This window comes from Anser cygnoides, chromosome Z, assembly GCF_040182565.1.
Source record: "Anser cygnoides isolate HZ-2024a breed goose chromosome Z, Taihu_goose_T2T_genome, whole genome shotgun sequence".
NCBI lineage: Eukaryota > Metazoa > Chordata > Aves > Anseriformes > Anatidae > Anser > Anser cygnoides.
This window is the reverse complement of record NC_089912.1, coordinates 39,538,614-39,562,024: the sequence shown is the minus strand read 5'-3', so window position 1 is coordinate 39,562,024 and position 23,411 is coordinate 39,538,614. Positions and strand designations below refer to the sequence as shown.

Genomic DNA, 23,411 nt, shown 5'->3' with positions numbered 1-23,411 from the left:
TTGCTGGTTTAGCGCAGATCACAGATTCATTCATAATCATAACTTCGTAGGATACAGTTTCTATCTAAGAAGTAATGACTGAGGTCATACACCATAATTTCTTCTAAGCATTTAATTTTATAACCCACTTTGTTAAAATGATTATTTCAATAGCGCAATTGATTACCATATCTACATCCTTTTGCCTTATTGGCAGGATTATTTTCTATTTCACCAATCCTTATGTTATTTATGCATTTCATCATAAATGATTTGTATTTACTTGTAATAATTAACACAAGTAATGAATAAAGATGGGCTTAAAGTTTCTCCAGAATTTCTGTGGAAACACCTTTATATAGTAACAATAAATATTTTTGAGATCAGCCAGCTAGATCTTAATCCATATAATTGGACTGTATTGATATTTTGCTGTTATTTAAAGTTAGAATGTCATGCAAAATTTAGCCAAAATTCTATAGAAGCCCACATATCCCTGCATTTCTGAGTTATGTATCAATAATCAAAGTTACATATAAATCGGGGTGTTTTGTTATTTGTTGTTGTTAAGGTCTACTTTTCCATTAAAAATATTTAACTTTCATTAGCTATTTTCCTTTTATTTAATTCTTTTTACTTGCATCTTGTATTTTCTATTATTTCAAGCCTTCCATTATTTCAGGCAGAACTGATGTCATGGCAACTACTTTAGCACTTACCAGGAGTATTTTATTGTCTGTACTTATGTATTGAATATTTGTAAATCTTCAGGAAACTAATACACCAATATTAATGCAAAGTTTTCAGAACATTTAACAATTTATTCCTAGATGTTTTCACTTTCTTTGGCAGTCAATGAACCGAAAATCCCTTTTTCTGTCCTCATATAATTCAAGCACATTACATTTTTCCTTTATAAACAAAGACATGAAACTTACAGGTATTCTGTGCTTATAACATCATAGTTAGCTGTTCTACTAATATGTCTGTGTTGTACCTTTTATTCAGTCTTTATTTGAAATCCATACTTTATTATTTTTTTTCTTCAAAAAATGTAGCTTTCTTTCCCCAGTTCCTTTATAATTTCCTATCAATTTATTAAATTCAAAACTATATGGTTAAAGACCTATTCTGTTCTTCAGTGTAACCTCAAATATTCCTTTTCTGGTTAGATTCTTGGTAATTTCTACCCTGTATTTGGTGACTGAAACAGTGTATGTTTATTTACAGATTTATTTTATTTCTCTACTGATGAATTATGACAGTTTGACTTCTAAACAATTTGTGTAAAAGCACTCTACTTTTTCTGTTTAAACTGTGTTCAAATTTCCCTAATTTTGATAGTTTAAAAAACAAGTGCACTATTGAACTGGGATAATCTACTTTTCTAAATTGAATTTGCTAGAAGGTCAAAATCACTCCCCTCCAAACACTAATAACATATCAATCTAATTCACATTCTTCTTGAACAGAATGCTTAATATCAAGTAATAATTCTCTAAGTGCAAAAATTAAAAAAAATAAGAGTAATTTATTTAAGAATAATTTATTGAAGTCCAAATATATTTTTCGTCTCGTCCCATCAACACAATTCTACAGAATCATTTCTAATTGAACCAAAAAGAACCTAACCAAACAGTCTGATTACTAAGCCAAATAAAATGTTTTGAACATGCAATATGAATAAGACATTCTGATCTTTACTCTGTTGAGTACTGTGACCCTGAGATAGACAAAAAGAGAAAACAGCGAACTAGCAGTCTTATAATTGGGCATCCTACTGCTTTGTATCTACATGAGGTAGATAGATGCCAGAGGTAAAGCCATGATCATTTATAATGTACATATTCCTTAGAGGACAATGTGACGGAAAAGATAATTCTAAAAAATGCATGGTACAAACAATTTCATAGTACACAAAAAGAGCCAAATGGCTGGGTAGATGAGGGGAGAGCAGTGAATGTGGTCTACCTTGACTTCAGAAAGGCTTTCGACACTGTCTCCCATAACATCCTCATAGACAAGCTCAGTAAGTCTGGGATAGATGTGTGGACAGTGTGGTGGATTGAGAACTAACTGAACGGCAGAGCTCAGAGGGCTATAATTAGAGGCACAGTCTAGTTGGAGGTCTGCAGGTAGCAGCGTCCCACAGGGGTTGGTACTGGGTCCAGTTTTGTTCAACGTATTCATCAATGACCTGGATTACGGAAAAGAGTGCACCCTCATCAAGTTTGCTGATAACTCAAAACCTGATGAATGTCTGATACCCCAGTTGGCTGTGCTGCTATTCAGAGGGACATGTACAGGCTGAAGAGTTGGGTGGAGAGGAACCTCATGAAATTTAACAGAGACAAGTGCAGGGTCCTTCACCTAGGGAAGAATAACCCCGTGTACCAGTCAGTACAGGTTGGGGGCTTACCTGCTAGAAAGCAGCTCTGTGGAGAAGGACCTAGGAGTCCTGGTGGACAGTAGGTTAACTATGAGAGCAATGTGCCCTTGTGGCCAAGAAAGCTAATGGTTTCCTGGGGTGCATTGGGAAAAGTGCTGCCAGCAGGTAAAGGGAGGTGATCCTTCCCCTCTACTCAGTCTTGGTGGGTCCTCACCTGGAATATTGTGTCCAATTCTGGGCTCCACACTACCACAAGATCAAAGAACTATTAGAATGAGTCCAGAGGAGGACCATGAAAATGATTAGGGGGCTGGAGCACCTGTCACATGAGGAGATGCTGAGAGAGCTGGGGCTGTTTAGCTTAAGGAAGAGAAGACTGGGAGGGGATCTTACCAATATGTATAAATATCTGAAGGGGGTGTGTTGGCCCTCTTCAGATAGGGCCAAACTCTATTCATTGGTGCCCAGAAACAGGACAAAAGGTAATGGGCATAAATTGAAACATGGTAAGTTCCATTTGACTATGAGAAAATACTTTACTATAAGGGTAATGGAGAACTTGAATAGGCTGCCCAGAAAGGTTGTGGAGTGTCCTAGTCTGGAGATATTCAAAACGCACCTGGATGTGATCCTGTGCAATGTGCTCTAGTTCACCTTGCTTGGCAATGGGGTTGGAATAAATGTCCTCTAGAGGTCCCTTCCAACTTCAACCATACAGTGATTCTGTGAAATGTAAATAAGTTTTTACATGTACATTTTAGGAAGATTAATATTTTTTAGGAAGATACAGTTTAGTGAGAACTCAGATGTTAGGTAAGATTTTTAGAGCACATATTACTCCAAATTAAGCTAATTCCTTTCACAATATACAATTTTCATTAATACAACAACTTCATTCAAAACAGGTTGCACATCAAATTTGTACACTGGGATAATCCAGTTAAGTTAGGATATTCCTTCTTTGCTACACAGTTTCTGTCTGTGAGTACATAGCAGATCATCACCATTACCCACTCTAATTGAAGAGCAAGTTCAAGATCACCTGATGAAAATAAACACATACAAGTCTATGGGGCCTGATGACATGCATCCCAGGGTCCTGAAGGAATTGGCTGACATAGTTGCCAAGCCTCTCTCAATCATATTTGAAAAGTCCTGGCAGTGAGGTGAAGTCCCTGGTGACTGGAAAAAGGGAAATGTCAGTCCCGTTTTAAAAAAGGGCAGAAAGTGGATCTCGGGAACTACAGACTGGTGAACCTCACCTCTGTGCCTGGCAAGATCATTCAACAGATCCTCCTGGAAGCAATATCAAGGCACATGCAGGACAGAGGTGATCCAGGACAACCAGCACGACTTCACCAAGGCTAAATCATGCCTGACTAATCTGGTGGCTTTCAACAATGGAGAGACTGCGTCAGTTGACAAAGGAAGACCGAATGATGTCATCTACCTGGACTTCTGAAAGGCCTTTGACATGGTCTCACATGACATCGTGGACACCAAATTGGAGAGATACAGATTTGATGGGTGGACTATTCAGTGGATAAGGAATTGGTTTGAAGGTTGCACCTAGAAAGTGGTAGTCAATGGCTCTATATCTAAGTGGAGGCTGGTGACAAGCAGTGTCCTTCAGGGGTCTGTCCTGGGAGCAGTACTGTTTAATAGCTTTATCAATGACATAGACAGTGGGATTGAGTGCACCCTCAGCATGTTAGCAGATGACACCAAGCTGAGTGGTGCGGTTGTTATGACAGAAGGAAAGGATGGCATCCAAAGGGGCCTGGAGAACCATAAGTGGTCCCATGTGAACCACATGAGGTTCAACAAGTCTAAATGCATCTGCACCTGGGCCAGAGCAGTCCTGGACATGAGCACAGACTGGGAGAAGAACTCATTGACACCAGCCCTGCAGAGAAGGATTTGGGAGTTCTGATGGATCAAAAGCTCAAAATAGTGTACTTGCAGCCCAGAAGGCCAGTTGTATCCTGGGCTGCACCAAAAGAGGAGTGGCCAGTATGAAAACGGAGGTGATTGTGTCCCCCTCTATTCTGCCCTACTGATGCCCCGCTTGGAGTACTGTGTTCAGGTCTGGTGCCCCCAGCACAAGAAGGATGTGGATCTGTTAGAATGGGTCCAGAGGAGGACCATGAAGATGATCAAGGGGCTGGAGCACCTCTCTCGTGAAGAAAGGCTGCAAGTTGGTGCTGTTCAACCTAAAGAAGAGAAGGCTCTGGGGTGACCTCACTTTTCAATGCTTCAAGTGGGTTTCTGAAAAAAGTGGAGAGCAACTATTTGCTCAGTCAGATAATGACAAGACAAGAGGGGATGGTTTTAAACAAAAAGAAAGGGAATTTATATTAGAGGTTAGGAGGAAATTCTTTACTCAAGGTGGTGAAGCACTGAAACAGATTGCCCTGAGAGGTTGTGGATACCCCATCCCTGGAGGTGTTCAAGACCAGGTTGGACAAGATCCTGGGCAAGGTGATCTTGTGGTTGGCATTCCTGCCCATGTCAGGGGGGGTGGAACTAGATGATCTTTAAGGTCTCTTCCAACCCAAGCCATTCTATGATGATTTTATGATCATAGAATGGCTTCTGTTAGAAGGGACCTTAAAGATCACCTAGTTCCACACCCCCGCCATAGTCAGGGATGCCACCCACTAGATCAGGTTGTTCAGGGCCTCATCTAACCTGGTCTTGAACACCTCCAGGGATGGGGCATCCACTACTTCTCCGGGCAACCTGTTCCAGTGCCTCACCACCATCTGAGTGAAGAATTTCCTCCTAACATCTAATCTGAATCTCCCCTCAACCATTGTTCTGTCATTCTCTGTCCAAGAAAAAGTTGCTCTCCATCATTTTTATAAACCCCTTTTAAATATTGAAAACTGCAATGAGGTCCCCCTGGAGCCTTCTCTTCTTTAGACTGAACAGCTCTCTCAGCCTTTCTTCATAGGAACTTTGTGCCTTTCCTCTGGACTTGTTCTAACAGGTCGACATCCTTCTTGTTCTGGGGGCCCCAGAGCTGGATGCAGTACTCCAAGTGGGGCCTCACAAGGGCAGAGTAGAGCAGGATAATCAATTCCCTGACCTGCTGGCCAGTCCTCTGTTGATGCAGCCCAGGATGCAGTTGGCCTTCTAGGTTGGAGGTGCACACTGCTGGTTCATGTCAAGCTTTTTGTCCACTAGTCTTTTCCCCCAGGTCTTTCCCTTCAAGGCTGCTCTTGATGAGTTCTGCTCCCAGGCTGTACTCACGCTTGGGATTGCCCCAACCCAGGCGCAGCACCTTGCACTTGGACTTGTTGAATCTCATTAGGTTCATGTGGGCCCATTTCTCAAGCTTGTGTAGGTCCCTTTGGATGGCTTCCCTTCCTTCTTTTGTATCACTGCACCACTCAGCTCAGTGTCATCTGCAAACTTTTTGAGGGTGCACTTGATCCAACTGTCTATGTCATTGATAAAGGTATTAAACAGTACCGGTCCCAGGACTGACCCCTGAAGGACACCACTCATCACTGGCCTCCACCTGGATAAAAAGCCATTGATCACCACTCTCTGGATGTGACCTTCAAACCAATTCCTTATCCACTGAATGGCCCACCCATCAAATCTGTATCTCTCCAATTTGGAGATGAGGATGTCACACAGAATCACAGAGATACAAGAATGGACATATTTTTGTTATTGCAAAGTATTGCTATAAGTTGATTTTGTTACATACTTATCAACTATATATATTGATGTAAAATATAGTATTTAAATTTAATAGGGTAAACAAGTGTGGTGGTTATACCCAGCTGAGCAGCCGAGCTTCACCACAACCACTCTCTCGCTCCTCCTCTTCAAAGGGAAAGGGGGAGAAAATACGACGAAAATAGCTCAAGGGTTGAGATAAGAACAGGGAGATTACAATTATCGTCATGGGCAAAACAGACTCAGCATGAGGAGGTTGATGAAATTTTTTAGCTATTACTAGCAGACTGGAACAATGAGAAACAGAAAAACAAACTAAAAACACGTTCTTTCCCATCCACCCTCTTCCACCTCCTCCCCTGAGTGGCTCAGGGGAACGGGGAATGGTGGCTGCAGTCTGTGGTATTTTGTCTCCACTGCTCCTACACAGCCACTCTCTCCCCCTGCTCCAACATGAGGTCCCTCCCATGGGATACAACCCTTCCTGAACTGATCCTGCATGGGCTTCCCACAGGCAGCAGCTCTTCAAGAATTGTTCCAGATACGGGTCTGTATCACAGGATCCATTCATCAGGAACAAACTGCTCCAGCACGGGTCCCCCACAGGCAGCAGCTCCTGCCAGATCACCAGCTCCTACGTGGTCTACTCTCCATGGGCTACAGGTCTGACCTGGAGTCTCCTCCGGCAGGGGTTCTCCACTGGCCACAGCCTCCTTCAGGTCAGATCCGCATGCTCCACCATGGGTTCCTCCACAGGCTGCAGCCTGGAGATCTGCTCTGCTGTGGTACACCATGGGCAGCAAGGGGACAGCCTGGTCCACCAGGGGCCTCTCTACAGGTGGCAGCAGAACTTCTGCTATGGCGCCTGGAACACCTCCTGCCCTCCTTCTGCACTGACCTGGGTGTCTGCAAAGCTGTTTCTCACTCCTCACTCTTCCAGCTGCTGTGGTGCAGCAGTTTTTTCCCTTTCTTGAATCTGATCTCAGAGATGTGAAAACAACACCATCTATTGGTTCAGCTCTGGGCAGCAGCGGGTCCCATATTGGAGCTGGCTGAAACTGGTGCTTACCTAACATGGGGCGGCTTCTGTACTATTCTCTCAGAGGCCTCCCCAGCAGTCCCTGCTACCAAAGCCTTGCCACGTAAACCAAATACAACAGGTTTATTTGAATGGCTCTAAATAACCAGTACAGTTCTTATTGTCTGTATTAATGCTGAGTTATTAAGGTTAGATTGTGATCTAAGACATCGCATGTTAAGCGTGTTTTCTTTACCTCTGAACTAATTTCTTCATTTCCTCATGGGTAATAATTAAACAGAAGTCAGTGTCCCCAGCAACTCATTCTTAGAAAAGCCAGTATAGTAGTTTCAGCCAATTTTTGCTCTTGTTCTCAGTTTACTAATTATCAGAAAGTTGAGCTTTAAAATGTCCTTGAACATAGTCTACACTTGGGTCATAGCTTACAAACAACAGACATGATTCATAACAGTAACATATGTTCTTGGATATCTAAACTAAATTCATTTCAACCTGAAGTTTAGCTGTTTTGCCATAACTTTAAAACAGAATATTATTTTTAGGTATGTCATCAGTGGGATTTTATTTACCAATAATATATATTACCAGATTTTAATAAGATCCTTCCTAAAGATATTTATTCATCCTTAGCATTAGCACTTTGATGTTAAGACCAAGAACCTCATTGGTATGGTGAGAAAAAAAAAAAAAAAAAAAGGAAATCTTATGTTATTGACAGGAATAACTGAGCTCCTGGACACTTGGCTAATGAAGCTGACTATTGAGATTTCTCAGTATTTCAAAGTTAATTCAAACTTAATTTAATCTTTTTAATGTTCAGTGTAGTTACATTTGTCTTTAATGTGACTTTTTAACTCATTATAAAATAGACCACCAACACAGCACAAAGTTTAACGTGATGCATCTTGACAGTTTAAGTTCCTTTTTTTTCTTTTTTTTTTTTTTTCTTTTTTTTTCTTTTTTTTCTTGTCGGAATTTATATCAGCAAACAGATACTGTATGAACCTTCAGAAGAGATGTCTTTCACAGAGAAAATATAATAAGACTTTTGTCATTAGGAACAGAAAACATATCTACACTACTTAGAAGAAATTCTTCTTCATATAGTAAACTTAACATTAAATATAAGATACTAGTTCCTTCAGCTAAAATGAACAGTCTCTGGAACTGCTGTGAAAAATGATCAAGTATAATAGAAAACATCTAACAAACTTTAAGGGCATTTAACAAAAGAAAAAATATCTTATAATTGTTCTGAAATTTTTAGTCTAAAGTGACTGAAACTCTACGTTTAATTAGTAAATCAGAAAAAATTTGGAGGTGATATTGTGCTGTCAGCACATTAATGTAATATAACTAATAACTTAATAGCAAGGTTTCTTTTCCTTTACTAAAAAATTGGGCCATATGATAGTTAAATATTTTCCCACAGTCTCAGTGAATAATAAAATAATAGATTCATTGAAAAAATAAAATTACAATAATTAGGATCTTAAATTTCCAAGAAAAATATAAAACATTTTCTAAAACCTATTTTCTAAATATCTAATCCTAACTTTCCAACTGGAATATGCATTTATCTCTAATTCCTTACACAAAGACATGAAATTACACTCATATCTTTGCATTTCCTCTATTTCTCCTCTATGAGAAAAGAGATTATTTGCATTATTTTATTCTATTTTATTTTGCTTAGAAACAAAATTGTTTTAAAAAGATGTTTTTGGAATAAGCACAAATATATGTCCAAAACTGTCTACATTTAATGCTGGAAAATCACATGAAGATTTCAGATTCATTCAGGAAGAATCCCTTACATGAAAATTAGTAAAATCTTCACAAAATTTTGCCACAAAGAAAACTAAATGTAGTGAGTTATTTCAGATTAACTGTTTTACCTTTCCACTCTCGTTAAAATAATAAATGTTAGTCTCTACTGCCTCAGTATCCCCAAAGACGCTCACTATGCATCATTTCCACTTTGTACACAGGTAAGAAAATGCTGTAATTTTATTTTATTTTATTTTATTTTATTTTATTTTATTTTATTTTATTTTATTTTATTTTATTTTATTTTATTTATAAAAAGCAAACATCAATCAACCAATACTGTGCACTCACCCTCTCTTCGATTGAGCCTTGCAAATCCAGGGCTGTGACTGCTAGACAGCTCTGATGAACTACTGAATGATGACTGAGGCAAACCAGACACCAACTGATCATCACAATTATCTGTCAGTGAAAAATATCAAGTTTAGGTTAGTGAAGTGAACACCCACTTACTGGAACTGTAACTGATAGAACAACAGTAAAATATTTGAATTAAACCTGTATCTGATAGAAGCACATCTCAAAACATTTTTCATTTCTCTAAGTAAAATATAAGTATCTGTACTTAAGCAGCAATTCCCATTCCCTCCCCGCCCCCTCCCCCCCACCTTTTTTTTTTTTTTTTTTTCCATGAGGATGTAAGGATATAATTTGCTGTGTTCTTCAACTGGCTGTAGTTACCCAATTCTAACCTAAATTCTGAGATTATTATAATCAATTGTCCACAGCTCACTCGCTTATATGGATAGGATCTAACACCTTGTAGCCTTGATTTGAATAGCATGAAACCATAACCTTATCACAATACCTTTATTTCCATTAAATAAAATAGTAATAATAAAATTAAATTAAAAAAAAAAATCATCACACCCATTTTAAGACTTGTTAGAATGACAAATTGGAAAATCTTTTGCTTTGTTAACACTATGAGCTTGATAAAGATGTATCACAAAATCATTAGCACACAGTTATCAACATGAAAGTCCTAACACCAGACAGAATGAAACCTGAGTTATTTGGAAAAACAAACAAACAAACAAACAAACAAAAACTTAACTGTAGTTCATAATCAATGGTGCACAAACAAGCAAATGTTAATCAATACTTTGGATGTTAAATGCTTCTCCGGCTCAATTACTATCCAGGGCATGCATTCATTCTCCATTTAAATTTGCAAAATGTAAATTGAGAATCAATATATTTTATAATCTTATCTGAAAGAAGATGAACTTTAAAACACTAGATATGTGAGGAACCCTTTCTATTTCTATACTGTGCTGGCATCTGTTAATTAGATAATGTGGGGAAATTATGTAAATTATTAGTCTTTATGAAATGGTTGTTTTCAGGACAAACATTCTCTGAATGTAAATGCTAAGTGAAAACTCATAGGTGAGCTCTTTTTCTACAAAGCCTTCTTTTTGTCTACAAGGTTCCCACTGTCAAAATCATGAATGAGAATTAATACATCTTTTCCTGACTCAGATAATTGTTTCTGCTGATTCATTATGAATATTTCTAATTAGCAGCAATCCTTTTAAATAAATGGCTCCAGGGGCTGTTTTTTTTTTTTTTTTTTTTTTTTTTTTTTTATCACTTTCAAATACCTATTATTTTTCGGGTTGGTTCATTTGGTTCTCTAAGAAAAACTCTTTCTAAGGAGAAGATCAGATGCTTTCCACGACTGCTTCAGTTAGAAATCTTAAATCACACACATAACGTCCAGTCTCCACAAACAAGAGGCTACATTACTTGGTCTTGATAAGCATACATATACCACCCTTTTACCAAATTCAGTGTAACTGAATTGAATGTGAAAGGAACAAGAAAAATACGAATTTGTATTCATAAGTGTGTTTCCTCCTCTATTCTTCCATAATACAAACTGCAGCATTTTATAACTACTCTTTAATGTCTATCCACAAACTCATTTTTAACCTCATTATCCACAGATTAGATTTATAGTAATGGAAGGCTAGATTTATAGTAGTGAAAGGCTATGATGTTAGGGAGAAATTCTCCAGCTGGAAACACAGAAGAGGGAGAGAGAGGGAAGGGGAAAGGGAAAGGGAAAGGGAAAGGGAAAGGGAAAGGGAAAGGGAAAGGGAAAGGGAAAGGGAAAGGGAAAGGGCAAGGGAAAGGGAAAGGGAAAGGGAAAGGGAAAGGGAAAGGGAAAGGGCAAGGGAAAGGGAAAGGGAAAGGGAAAGGGAAAGGGAAAGGGAAAGGGAAAGGGAAAGAGCTAGTAGTTTCCTTTCAAAGAGAAGAGTCATTGTGAAATAGGCTTTGCTAGGGTTGTGGGAAGGGAAGGAAGATATTGCATAGCTTCTTTTCAAAGAGAAGAATCACTGTGAAATAGGCGCTGTTATGGTTGGTTAATGCAGTGGTTAATGCAGTATATTGACACAAGTTGTAACAGCTGTTATTAAAAAATATATATTTAGTTAAATAGAATGGGACAGAGGATTTTTTTTTTCTGGGAACAAGATATGAAAAGATGAAGTAAAACTGGTTTAAATATATAAAGAAATGAAGAATGTGAAAATATAGGGAGAGGGATATATAAACAAAATAATGTCTGTTTCATCAACAAATAGTAAAAGTTGCAAAAGTAACATAAGCCTTTCATTCCACCATAATCATAGTGCAGATTAATCAAATTTATAAAGAACCTGAGGTATTTTACAGGTGTAAAACAATATATGTTGCATGTACAAAGTATGCCTATCATTTCTGCTCCAGCTACCAAAGCTATCTCATTAACCAAATTCAAACTAAACCAAGAAATTTTACGTACAAAATATTTATGTAAGAAAACTTACATAGACCATCGTACCATATGATCTAAAACAGATGTTGCTTAGAAATATTATCATATAGTTAAGCAATTATTTCATTCATGTTTATAACACTAGGGCCGGTAAAATAAATATTGGAAGCAACTTCTTAAATAGTAGTAGTAGTAAGAATACAGGGACAAGCTGAGATTTAATTTTTCAGCTTGCATAAATGTATATTATCATTTCCATGCAGTGAAAAAAAAATAATAATAATGTTACAGGCACACACACACAAAAAGAGGCTTCTGCATGTTAACAAAATCTTCAGCTTAGTACATAGTATAGATTCACAGGTATTCAAGTTTTTCAATTTGAGTGCAAATTTATATTGAATAAACAAATGATAAAGTCCAGCACTTAGTTACTTCAAGTAAACTTGTAGTAAGAATGTTATTCTGTTGTGGTTTAACCCTGCCGGCAGCTAAACACTATACAGCCATTCGCTTACCCTCCCCCCTCCCTCTCTGGGATGGGGGAGAGAAACGGGAAAGTGAAGCCTGTGAGTTGAGATAAAGACAGTTTATTAAGATAGGAAAATACTACTACTACTACTACTACTACTACTAGTAGCAGTAGTAGTAATAATAATAATGTGTACAAAACAAGTGATGCACAATGCAATTGCTCACCACCCGCTGACCAATGCCCAGCCTATCCCCGAGCAGCCGGCCTCCCCACCCTGGCTAGCCAGCCCTATATATTGTTTAGCATGGCGTCAGATGGTATGGAATACCCCTTTGGCCAGTTTGGGTCAGCTGTCCTGGGTCTGTCCCCTCCCAGCTCCTGCTGCACCCCTAGCCTGCCCACTGGCAGAATCACAGAATCACAGAATCGTCTAGGTTGGAAGAGACCTCCAAGACCATCTAGTCCAACCTCTGTCCTAACACTAACAAGACCTCCACTAAACCATATCACTAAGGGCTACATCTAAACATCTCTTAAAGACCTCCAGGGATGGCGACTCCACCACCTCCCTGGGCAGCCCATTCCAATGTCTAACAACTCTTTCAGTAAAGAAGTTCTTCCTAACATCCAACCTAAACCTCCCCTGGCGCAACTTTAGCCCATTCCCCCTCGTCCTGTCACCAGGCATGTGGGAGAATAGACCAACCCCCCACCTCTCTACAGCCTCCTTTAAAGTACCTATAGAGAGCGATAAGGTCTCCCCTGGGCCTCCTCTTCTCCAGGCTAAACAACCCCAGCTCCCTCAGCCGCTCCTCGTAAGACTTGTTCTCCAGACCCCTCACCAGCTTCGTTGCCCTTCTCTGGACTCTCTCGAGCACCTCCATGTCCTTCTTGTAGTGAGGGGCCCAAAACTGAACACAGTACTTGAGGTGCGGCCTCACCAGAGTACAGGAGGACAATCACTTCCCTAGACCTGCTGGCCACACTGCTTCTTATACAAGACAGGATGCTGTTGGCCTTCTTGGCCACCTGAGCATACTGCTGGCTCATATTCAGCTGCCTATCAACCAGTACTCCCAGGTCCTTCTCAGCCAGACAGCTTTCCAACCACTCATCTCCCAGCCTGTAGCACTGCTTAGGGTTGTTACGCCCCAGAAGGACAGAGTGAGAAGCTGAAAAGTCCTTGGCTTAGTGTAAGCACTGCTCTGCAACAATTAAAACATCAGCATGTTATCAGCACTCTTCTCATCCTAATCCAAAACATAGCACCTTACCAGCTACTAGGAGGAAAATGAACTTTGTCCTAACTGAAACTAGAACATATTCATAATTGTCTAGGAAATGAATGTATTAAATTGAGGTATTCACTTTATTCAAAATCTTGTTTAATTCAAATTAAAGCATCCCAATGCCACAGCATGCACAAATTAACATTATAATTTCATTTATTTAACTTTTTAATGAGATTAATTCCAGCAATTATATATATATAGATATTTAAATATTTGATTTTCTTAAAATTTAGTTTACTCCAAACTTTTTCAATACTACGAAAAACTACCGATTTCTCAATAACCTACTGAACTTCTGGTAAAGCATGACATAGGAAAGAAGGAAAAAGATTGTAGTTCTTGACCTCCTTAAAACACTATTTATTTCTTTGGCATTTTCAGTGACCTAAACAAAATATAGAATCATAAAATAGAGTCACAGAATCTTTAAGGTTGGAAAAGACCTCCAAGATAAGCTGGTCTAACCATCGAGCTGCCACCAATATGGCCCACTAAACCATTTCCCTAAGTACCACATCTACCCTTTCGTTAAACACCCCCAGGTACAGTGACTCCACCATCTTCATAGGCAACCCGTTCCAAAACCTAACCACTCTTTCTGAGAAGAAATGTCTCCTAATATCCAATCTGAATCTTCCCTGGCACAACTTGAGGGCCATTTGCTCTAGTCTTATCTCTCATTATCTGCAATAAGAGGACAACCTTTAGCTCCCCACACCTTACTTTCAGGTAGTTGTAGAGAGCAATAAGGTCTTCCCTGAGCTTCTTCTCCAGACTAAACAATCGCAGTTCCCTCAGCCTCTCCTCATAAGACTCTTGTTCCAGACCCTTAACCAGCTTCATAGCCCTTCTCTGGACATGCTCCAGGGCCTCAATATCTTGCAGTGAGGGTCCCAAAGCTGAACACACTACTCTGTGGCCTCAACAGAGTCGAGTACCGCGGGATGACCTTCCTGGTTCTGCCGGCTACATTATTCCTGATACAAGCCAGGATGCTATTGACATTCTTTGGCACCTGGGCACACTGTTGAAAGCAGAATATTAGAAGTTTTAATATTAACAACAAACACATCAGCTGACACAGTGAGACACATGAAAATCAAAACAACAACAAAACAGCAAAAACAAATTAATGAAAGAATGTTTTCTCAATTTTGGAAAACTAAACACATAATCTTCAGGTAGTAGACTAACGAGGCACAAGTGGAAATGCAGCCTTACTGGAATAGATAGGAAGAAATAATAACTCTGGAATCTCTAGGAAATTGATTAATATTCATATTTCTTGTGTAAGTGAAGCTGCAGTGCTAAGGAAGGTTAAATTTGATGCTATCAATACATTTCAATTTGTATAAAAGAATATCTGTGATCAAAAAAATAGTAATTTAAAGGAGGGAGGCACTTAAAAATGGAAGGCATGTCATGTTCTATCAATAGGACTAGTACTTGCTAAAACCTTAGGGGAAGAAAAAAAAAAAAAGTGCCACAAAAAACACCCTTCAATAAACCAGCCTCCATAGTTTACAACTATGATTCAGTAATAGACTCTAAAGGGTTCCTGTTTCTATTACTATGAAGTTCAAATTGCCTTGAGACTCTCTATTGTTTTCAACAGAAAAAAATAGTTAATTTTGCCTAAGAGTGAGCATGTATTTCATGTTACTTAACAGAATCTTTAACTGTGGTAATTTAGTCTAAGGTACATGTGCAAGCCTTAGTTCCAAAAGATTCATTGAATTTAACGGGATTCATATGACACAAGTCAAAAGAGATGTGCCCCTCTCCCTCTGTTTGCTGAGAGGTATTGACTGTAAAGCTGGTCCTGGTTATGGTGAGCTTTTCCTCAGTAAGGATAATAATGAGGAGAAGTCAGGTTGATAGATTTACAGACAATTAGATCAGGTTAGCTGCAGGTCTTCTACCTATACAATATATAAAGTCACTTAGCATGAAACTGGCCTATGGCAGCTGTTACTATTATATATGCCTTCCCTTGCATTTGTTTCACGACCAGGGATAAACTATTTTTGCCCAGAGGGCACTTCATCTTCAGTCTTCTACTGTCTGTAGCTAAAAGTGGCTAGAAAAAGAAGTGACTAGAATACAAGTGACCAGAAAAGTTGCACTGCTTAGTGTATACTTTTATGAAGTTCTTGAAGCTGTTCATAGCCACTAGTCTTTCCCTTTTTCACTCCTCATTTCATTTTGTGGAAGATTTTTAGTCATTTTCATATATCTCATTTGAACTGCATACAAGAGCTATCAGAGCTTATTTATTTTGCTGATTTCTAAACATTTTCAGCTACCTACTACTTTGAAAAATATTAAGCCTTCAAGAAAAATCACTTCTGGTGACCAGCTCAGGCTATTTATTTATTTATTTATTATTTTTATATGACTTTTTATCAGTAGATTTCAGCTATTTCTTGTAGTGTGGTAGAAAGAGAAGGAGTGGAGCTGAATGCCCATGATTATTAAAAATAAATAAATAAATAAATAAATAAACCAGAAGAAAAAAGGGGGTTGTAACTGTTTGGTTTTGGAGCTTTTATGACAGGTAAAAAATTACCTCTAAATGAAAAGAATGATTTAGCAAGGAGATAATCTTCAAGGTAACACTGATTTTTTTCTTGTGTTTGATACAAAATCTTGTAGTTTCAATCTTGTATAGCCTGACAAAATTTTTAGCCTTTACAGACTGTAGTTCACACAAATTTAGCACAGAATTCTGAGACTTAGCAATTAATTATGCTTAATATGCTATTTGCATCAGACATACGATGTTTACTGTAATGCTACATTTCCTTCAAGGAGACATCCAGACTTAACATCATATATTTCAAGATAAGGAAGAATCTGGAATGGGAAGTGAGCACAAGAAACCAATTTTCCTCTGCTAGATACTTCTTATTCACTTTAAAGACATACAGAAAAATACATTAATTAACCAAGTATTCTGCAGTAGCATTTTTATATCATCTTGTTTGAGATGCAAATGCAAGAAAGTAGAAGGGCTTACCTTTTACTAAATAGACAAGTATCTTCTCTATTTTGTCTTAAAGACACAGTTCTTATCAAATTAGTCAAAACTAGACAGATTAAGTAGAAAACATTATAAAACATCAGCAGTCTATGAAAGTGGGGATCTTATGGATATTTGCCTTTTTTTTTTAACTCAGTTTTATATTTTATAATTAATATTTCTACTATTAGAATCATAGAATCATTAAGGTTGGAAAAAACCTTCAAGAATATCTGGTCACCCTCTAAATACTACCATACTACCAATATCACCCACTAAACCATGTTCCTAAGCACCACGTCCAACCTTTCCCTGAACACCCCCAGGGACGATGATGTCACCAGTTCCCTGGGCAACTCATTCTAATGTTTGACTACTCTTTCTGAGAAGAAATGTCTCTTAATTTCTAGACTAAGCCTCCCCTGGCACAACTTATGATCTTTCACCATTGTTTGTTTGTTTGTTTGTTTGTTTTGCTTTTGTATTTTATTATTATTATTTTTGTTTGTTTGTTTATTGCTAACAAATTTTGTCAGGGATCCTGGCAACACAGAGTAGTAAAGCTTTTTAATATTAAAAACAAGTAATATAATATTTATCTTAACTATTCATCAGTATGTTTCAAAAGTGTTAATAAGTATGTGCGTACAAGTAAAAAATGTAATTCAGTGTAACATAGGTAACAACATAAGTTATAAAACATAATAGTATACACTATAAATTACATACATATACATATTTATACATATACATATAAGTATATAACATACACATTATATATATATTCATTATAGAATACAATACATAATATGAAGTTTTTTTTTTTTTAATGTGTGGCAATAAAATAGAAGATTTGTAGGGAGAATAAAGCAAAACATATATAATAAAGGATCTAAAAAAAATGCTTATAATTTAAAATTCAAATACTCAGTACTGTGGAGAGTAAACAATTTTTATTATCAGTATTGATTTTTTTTTTTTTCCCCAGGTAGGTGTGCTGTTTCTGAAAATTAATTTTATAACAACATGAAATGTCATTTTCCATGAATTACGTGAATTCCATGTATTACATACTTTCATTGGATTATTGAATAGTAAAATCATAGAATATCCAAGTTGGAAATCTTCCTTGATTTTGAGTTACTCACATCCACCTCCACACACAAATTTTCCTATTTTAAATTCAGAATAGTTTATTAATTACATTTTTTTTCAGCTTTCATTTGTTGTCTTGATATCTTGTAAAAGTTTTGTAAAAGTATCTTTACCAAACATAACAGTAGTTCAAATGCCTCATTAGCAGAAAAAATAAATAAATAAAAAAGTCCTTTTACTTTCTTCTAAGCTAACAGACATAGACAGAATGCAAACACAAGGGGGGAGGGCTCTTTTTTGTTGTTGTTGTTTTGTTTTTTAATAATAGTTTTAACTTTGATTTTATTAAATCAAACTTTGTCACAGGTAGAGAATTTCCATTAGATTACATTTAACCCAGCAAGTAAGCTTCCTGTACTTAGAAAAGGAAAGAAGAGAACTTTTTATTCAAGGCAAAATATGTACTGGTTCAGAGTTTCAAACATGTTCAGAGTTTCAAACAGTGGTGCAATTGCCTAAAGTAACTAAGAAAATAAAACTAATATTCACATTTTAAATAAAATGTACAGCATTGAAGAGGCTTTCAGGGTAGGGAGTGGCTGAATTACCTGAGCGTTCCCTAGGCTTCTAACCTTAGATACTATTGCACTGGGGGAACCTGGTGTGCTGACTCTAAGAAACAGTACGGAGCATAGAGTGGAGTGGAGACACCAAGGCTAGGCTCTGTGACCAGTTGGGGACTCGACTGTTCTTGTGCACACCGAGACCGATAAGCCGCACTTTTTGCTACCCTGAGCCAACGACCTGTCATGTTTTGACAAATGCTGTACTCTAGTGTACTTTTGCTCATTATAATATCATTATAATACTAAAACACACCTCGATCACAAAAGCTACCTGCCTCCAAGGTGTGACAACCCCTCACTGAGCATGCGCTCTGAATTTCTCGGAGCCTATTCCTTTAAATGGAGACAGGAAAACTTTTCACCAATTGTAACTAAGATATGCTTGACTAGAGTCACTTAAGCTCCACCTAAAAGACAGAAAATAATATAAATTGGCCTAAGAGAGAGGGGATGTTAGGGAAGATACCATTGTCAGGGGAGATACCATTACGAGTGAATATACCATCACGATTGGACCTCCTGACTCCTGGGATCATTCGACAGGCTGAGCCTCTCTTCCCACCCCACTGGGATGCCTTTGGGTGAGATTTGAACACTTGGTTATACTGTGTGTCTCCGCAGAAACTTTGAAATCTCTAGAGTCTTTGTGCCTTTTAACGCATTAATTTCCAGGCTGCTCACCTGTCTATTTCATGCATGCTTCCATGCTTTTGCAGACAGTAAATTACCGCCAGCAATCCAAAGAACCTGTGTACCTGTTGCTGTAATAAATTGCACTTAACTGTATTGTTCCTAGCTGTGATAGTTCTCATTGAACGTGACTAGAGTAAGGGTGTTTATACGTTTTTGGTGAATCCGTGACCGTGGTAGTTCAGTGACCTGAATCTGACCAGACCCATATCAGGTAATGCGTTATTGGTGAATTTGTGATTGTGATAGTTCAGTACCCTGAATTTGACCGGACCCATAACGGTTTATCGGCTACACCCCTTAATGCAACACAAACAATATTCAAATGTTTCTGTTTCAGACAATAAAAATCAATGTCTTGAAAAATCATACAATCCACATATCTGTAAATGAAATTAACAGAAATGAAGGAAATTCATATCCAAGCAAATTCTATCATCTGTCTGTGAGACAGCCATCTTTTTAATAATGCTACACACATAAGTTCCTCATGTTTGGAAAGAGAATATGTGCTCTAATAATAATATAATACATATATATATATTACGTTACATTATGTTACGTTACATTACGCTCTTATGTTATAACATTCATATCATATCATATCATCATATATCTTTTATATTATATTGTATTATATCATATTATGTTATTATATTATATTATATTATATTATATCATGTTATATTATATTATATCATATCGTATCACATATTATATCATATTATATTATATCATATCATCTATCACGTCATATTCTATCATATTATGTATTATTATGTTATGTTATATGTTATATTGTAATTATTTTGCGTATATTAGCAATAATAATATACAGAGAAACTCACGGGCTACTGTCTTTTCCCATCTGTTAATCACTGTACATTCTCTTGAATTAGACCTTTACAAAAAGGTTGCTCTTGTCTGAAGTCTGTCAGATGCAACCCACACCTTATTGCAAAACGATGCAACAAGGAATCCCCTCAATTTCACTTTCTGTTACAGTTCTACAGGTGTGTATCCCTACAGTTTCACAGTCGGCTTCTTACCAAGACAAACCAAGTGTTATATATTAAGGCATTCACTGTAAAACTAAAGTAAAAGACCATTGAGTGGAAATGTTATTGATGATCTTTCTCATCTACAGATCTGATTATATTTTAACAGATATATTTTAACAGATATTTGATTATATTTTAACAGATATTTTAACATGTTTGCAGGACAAAATTCAGACAAGGTGGGGTTAAGGAGAGGGAACAATGTTTAGGGAAAGATGATTATTAATAAGAATGTCTAAGCTGTAAAATTTACTACTTATAAATGTTTACTTTTGCATTATTATCACTACATTATAACAAAATGTATCCTTGCAAGACAATAGTAAATGTTTTTTTTATTTTATTTCTCTTACACAGGTACCGGAAGTGTACTTATTGTTCAGGAGAGAAGTATAGCTACGTCATTCGGCATCACACTGGATTCAAGACAATTCTTGTCGGTGATTGCATCTCAGTTAAAGGTAAGGTAATTTTAAAAATATCTCTGACAATATCAATTACAACTGTTTAATAGGGTTATGAGATTGTTTTAACAATGCTAATATCTTTACAACTACAAAAGCACTTGCCTTCCATTCCCAAACTGTAGGCTTCAAAGGAAGCAACAATAACATCAAAGCCCTTCTGGCAGGTATTACAGAGATACAATATAAGAACAATTAATTTGGATGGAAATAAATAAATAAATAAATAAATAAATAAATAAATAAATAAATAAATAGGAGAGAGAGAGAATCTCCAAGGTGGAGATTAAAAACAAAGCATGACACTAGTGACTTCCATTGAAGTGAAAGACAGGGAAGTAACTAGTGCTCTGGCCTTGACCATCACCTCCATAGGTTCTGCTCTGCCTGAAAGCACCTAGTACAAGCAATGAAACTCAAGTTCTATAAACGTGCTGACAGCAATACATATAAAATCCTTATTACGGTCCTGTATATAAGTAAATAAATTAATTAATTAAAAATAAACTAATAATAAGTAGGAGATAAAATGAGAGAGTGCATACACATTAATTTCAGGATTAAAAGGATCAACATCAAGTTAATTCTTTATAAAAGTATACTATAAAATTTGTCACAGAAACAGAATGGGAAGGTTATCATTCATATATACACCCAGACTAGACATATTTTGTAAGTTTTTTAATTCATTTTTTTCCTAATTTTATAAATTTAGGTATCATTACTGTTAGGAAATAACATCTTATTTCAAAGATTAGATTTTAAAGATAAGATCTTAAGCCTAACTTCAGATGTAAGCCTTTGGATCTTGTTATCTTTTCTCCACATGAAAGAAAAGTCTGTCATCACTATCAGTTTTTCAAGTGCGTGTTTATACAGATAGTGATCAGGTCACCTCTTCAATTCTTTCATAAGTCAGATTCTTTTGGTCTTATTCTCTGAGACTCATTTTCCAACCATTGCACCACTTTGCAGGCTTACTTTGAACTCTGCAAAGATCTGAATATTTTTCTTGAAGATAAGCTACTGGAAGAGAAACCAGTAGTAGAGGTCAGTGTTGGGCATAGAAAGCAAATTTATTCCCAGTTTCTACTTGCTATTTCATTTGTTCTGTTATTTTCATGTACTGAGATGTATTTGGGTTTAGTATGGGTTTATGAAAGGCAGTCCTACTTGGCTAACTTGATCTCTATAACAAGGTGACATGTTTAGTGGATGAGGGAAAAGCTGTGGATGTTGTGTTGCTAGAATTAGAAAAGCTTTTGACACCATTTCCCACAGCATTCTTCTGGAGAAACTGGCTGCTCATGGTGTGCTTGAGTATGCTTTGCCAGGTAAAACTGGCTGGCTGGCTAGGCCAAAGAGTTGTGGTGAATGAAGTTGAATCCACTTGGAGGCCAGTCACAAGTCCCTGTTGGAGGCCCAGTCACAAGGCTCTGGTGAGGCCCCACCTTAAATACTGTGTTCAGTTTTGTGCCTCTCACTACGAGAAGGACATCAAGGTGCTAGAGTGTGTCCAAAGAAGGGCAGTGAAGTTGGTGAAGTGTCTAAAGAGGAAGTCTTATGAGGAGAGATTGAGGGAACTGGGCTTATTTAGCCTAGAGAAAAGAAGTCTCAGGGGATATCCTATCACTCTCTACAACTACTTCGAAGGAGGCTGTAGCTGGGTGTGGGTTTGTCTCTTCTTCCAAGCACCAAGTGATAAGACAAGAGGAAATGTCCTCAAGTTGTGCCAGGGGAGGTTTAGATTGGCTATTAGGAAAAAAAGAAAAAAAAAAATCACTGAAAAGGCTGTGAAGTGTTGGAACAGGCTGCCCAAGGAAGTGGTTGAGTCACCATCTCTGGAGGTATTTAAAAGACATGTAGATGTGGTGCTGACACACATGGTTTTGTGGTTGACTTTGCAGTACTAGGTTAACAGTTAAACTTGATGATCTTACAATTCCTTTCCAACTTTTCTATGATTCTATCATTCGGTGATTCTATGATAGATTTGATAGATTTCAAATTAATGCATCATTTACTCTTTGAGTATCAATGAAAACGTTAAGCTCAGTTGATCTGAACACTGATGTGAAACCTGAAGTTCTGTAGTATACTTAAACCCATTTACTATTAGACTAGTATTTCTTTATATATCATGTTCAAATCTTTATTAGTTATGTTTATGTTATTAAATACTATCACTCTCAATTACAGTCTAAACATTTCTATTCTGTGACAAGTTTATTAAGCACTTTATAATTTGTGAATGCCAGCAATGAATAAACTGATACTCTGAGTGGTTTGAAATACATGAACATACATGGACTAAGCCTTACTTTTATTATTATTATTATTATTAATTAATTAATTATTATTAATTAATTAAATTATTAATTATTAAATAAATTTTTAAATTTTTAAATTTTTTAAATTTTTAAATTTTTAAATTTTTAAATTTTTTAAATTTTTAAATATTAAATATTAAATATTAATATTAAATTAATATTAAATTAATATTAAATATTAATATTAAATTAAATATTAAATAAATTATTAAATAAATTAAATTAATTAAATTATTAATTATTAAAAATGAAATAAAAAAAATATGTACAAGCAGGAATGTTTCACACTCCTTAAAATTTGAAGCTTAGACTTGCAACCCTCATTGTATGTTACTGCATGCTACAATGCCATCTCAATTACTATGTGTTGCTGGAACATACTTTTTACTTTTTCTTTCCATTTCTCCACCAGCCCATTCAGCTGGTTTGGAGTCACACAATATTACCTTTTGCATGCTTTGGAAGGAATATTTTGGAAGTTAACATACCTATTAGAATATTCAAAACTACTCCATAGATTAAGAATATCTTGTTCTTATCCAGATACTTTAAATCATTTTTAATTCCCTTTCAGTTCAGATAAAAGATTAAAAAAAAAAGGGGGGGGGGGGGGGGGGAGGGAATATATCCACACAAAAAAGTGAAAACTCATGCAGTCA

The 23,411-nt window shown here is 36.8% G+C and overlaps 1 protein-coding gene across 3 annotated transcripts in view; it reads right to left on the bottom strand.

Moving 5' to 3' along the window:
- The window catches only part of CNTNAP4 (contactin associated protein family member 4), a 269,217-nt gene that overhangs the window by 200,329 nt on the left and 45,477 nt on the right, over positions 1-23,411 (bottom strand). For all 3 annotated transcript variants that reach the window (XM_066988102.1, XM_066988100.1, XM_066988101.1), the window contains one exon: positions 9,222-9,332. In XM_066988102.1, coding sequence (XP_066844203.1) covers positions 9,222-9,332 — 111 coding nt within the window. Of the gene's footprint in view, positions 1-9,221; positions 9,333-23,411 lie in introns of those variants that run through there.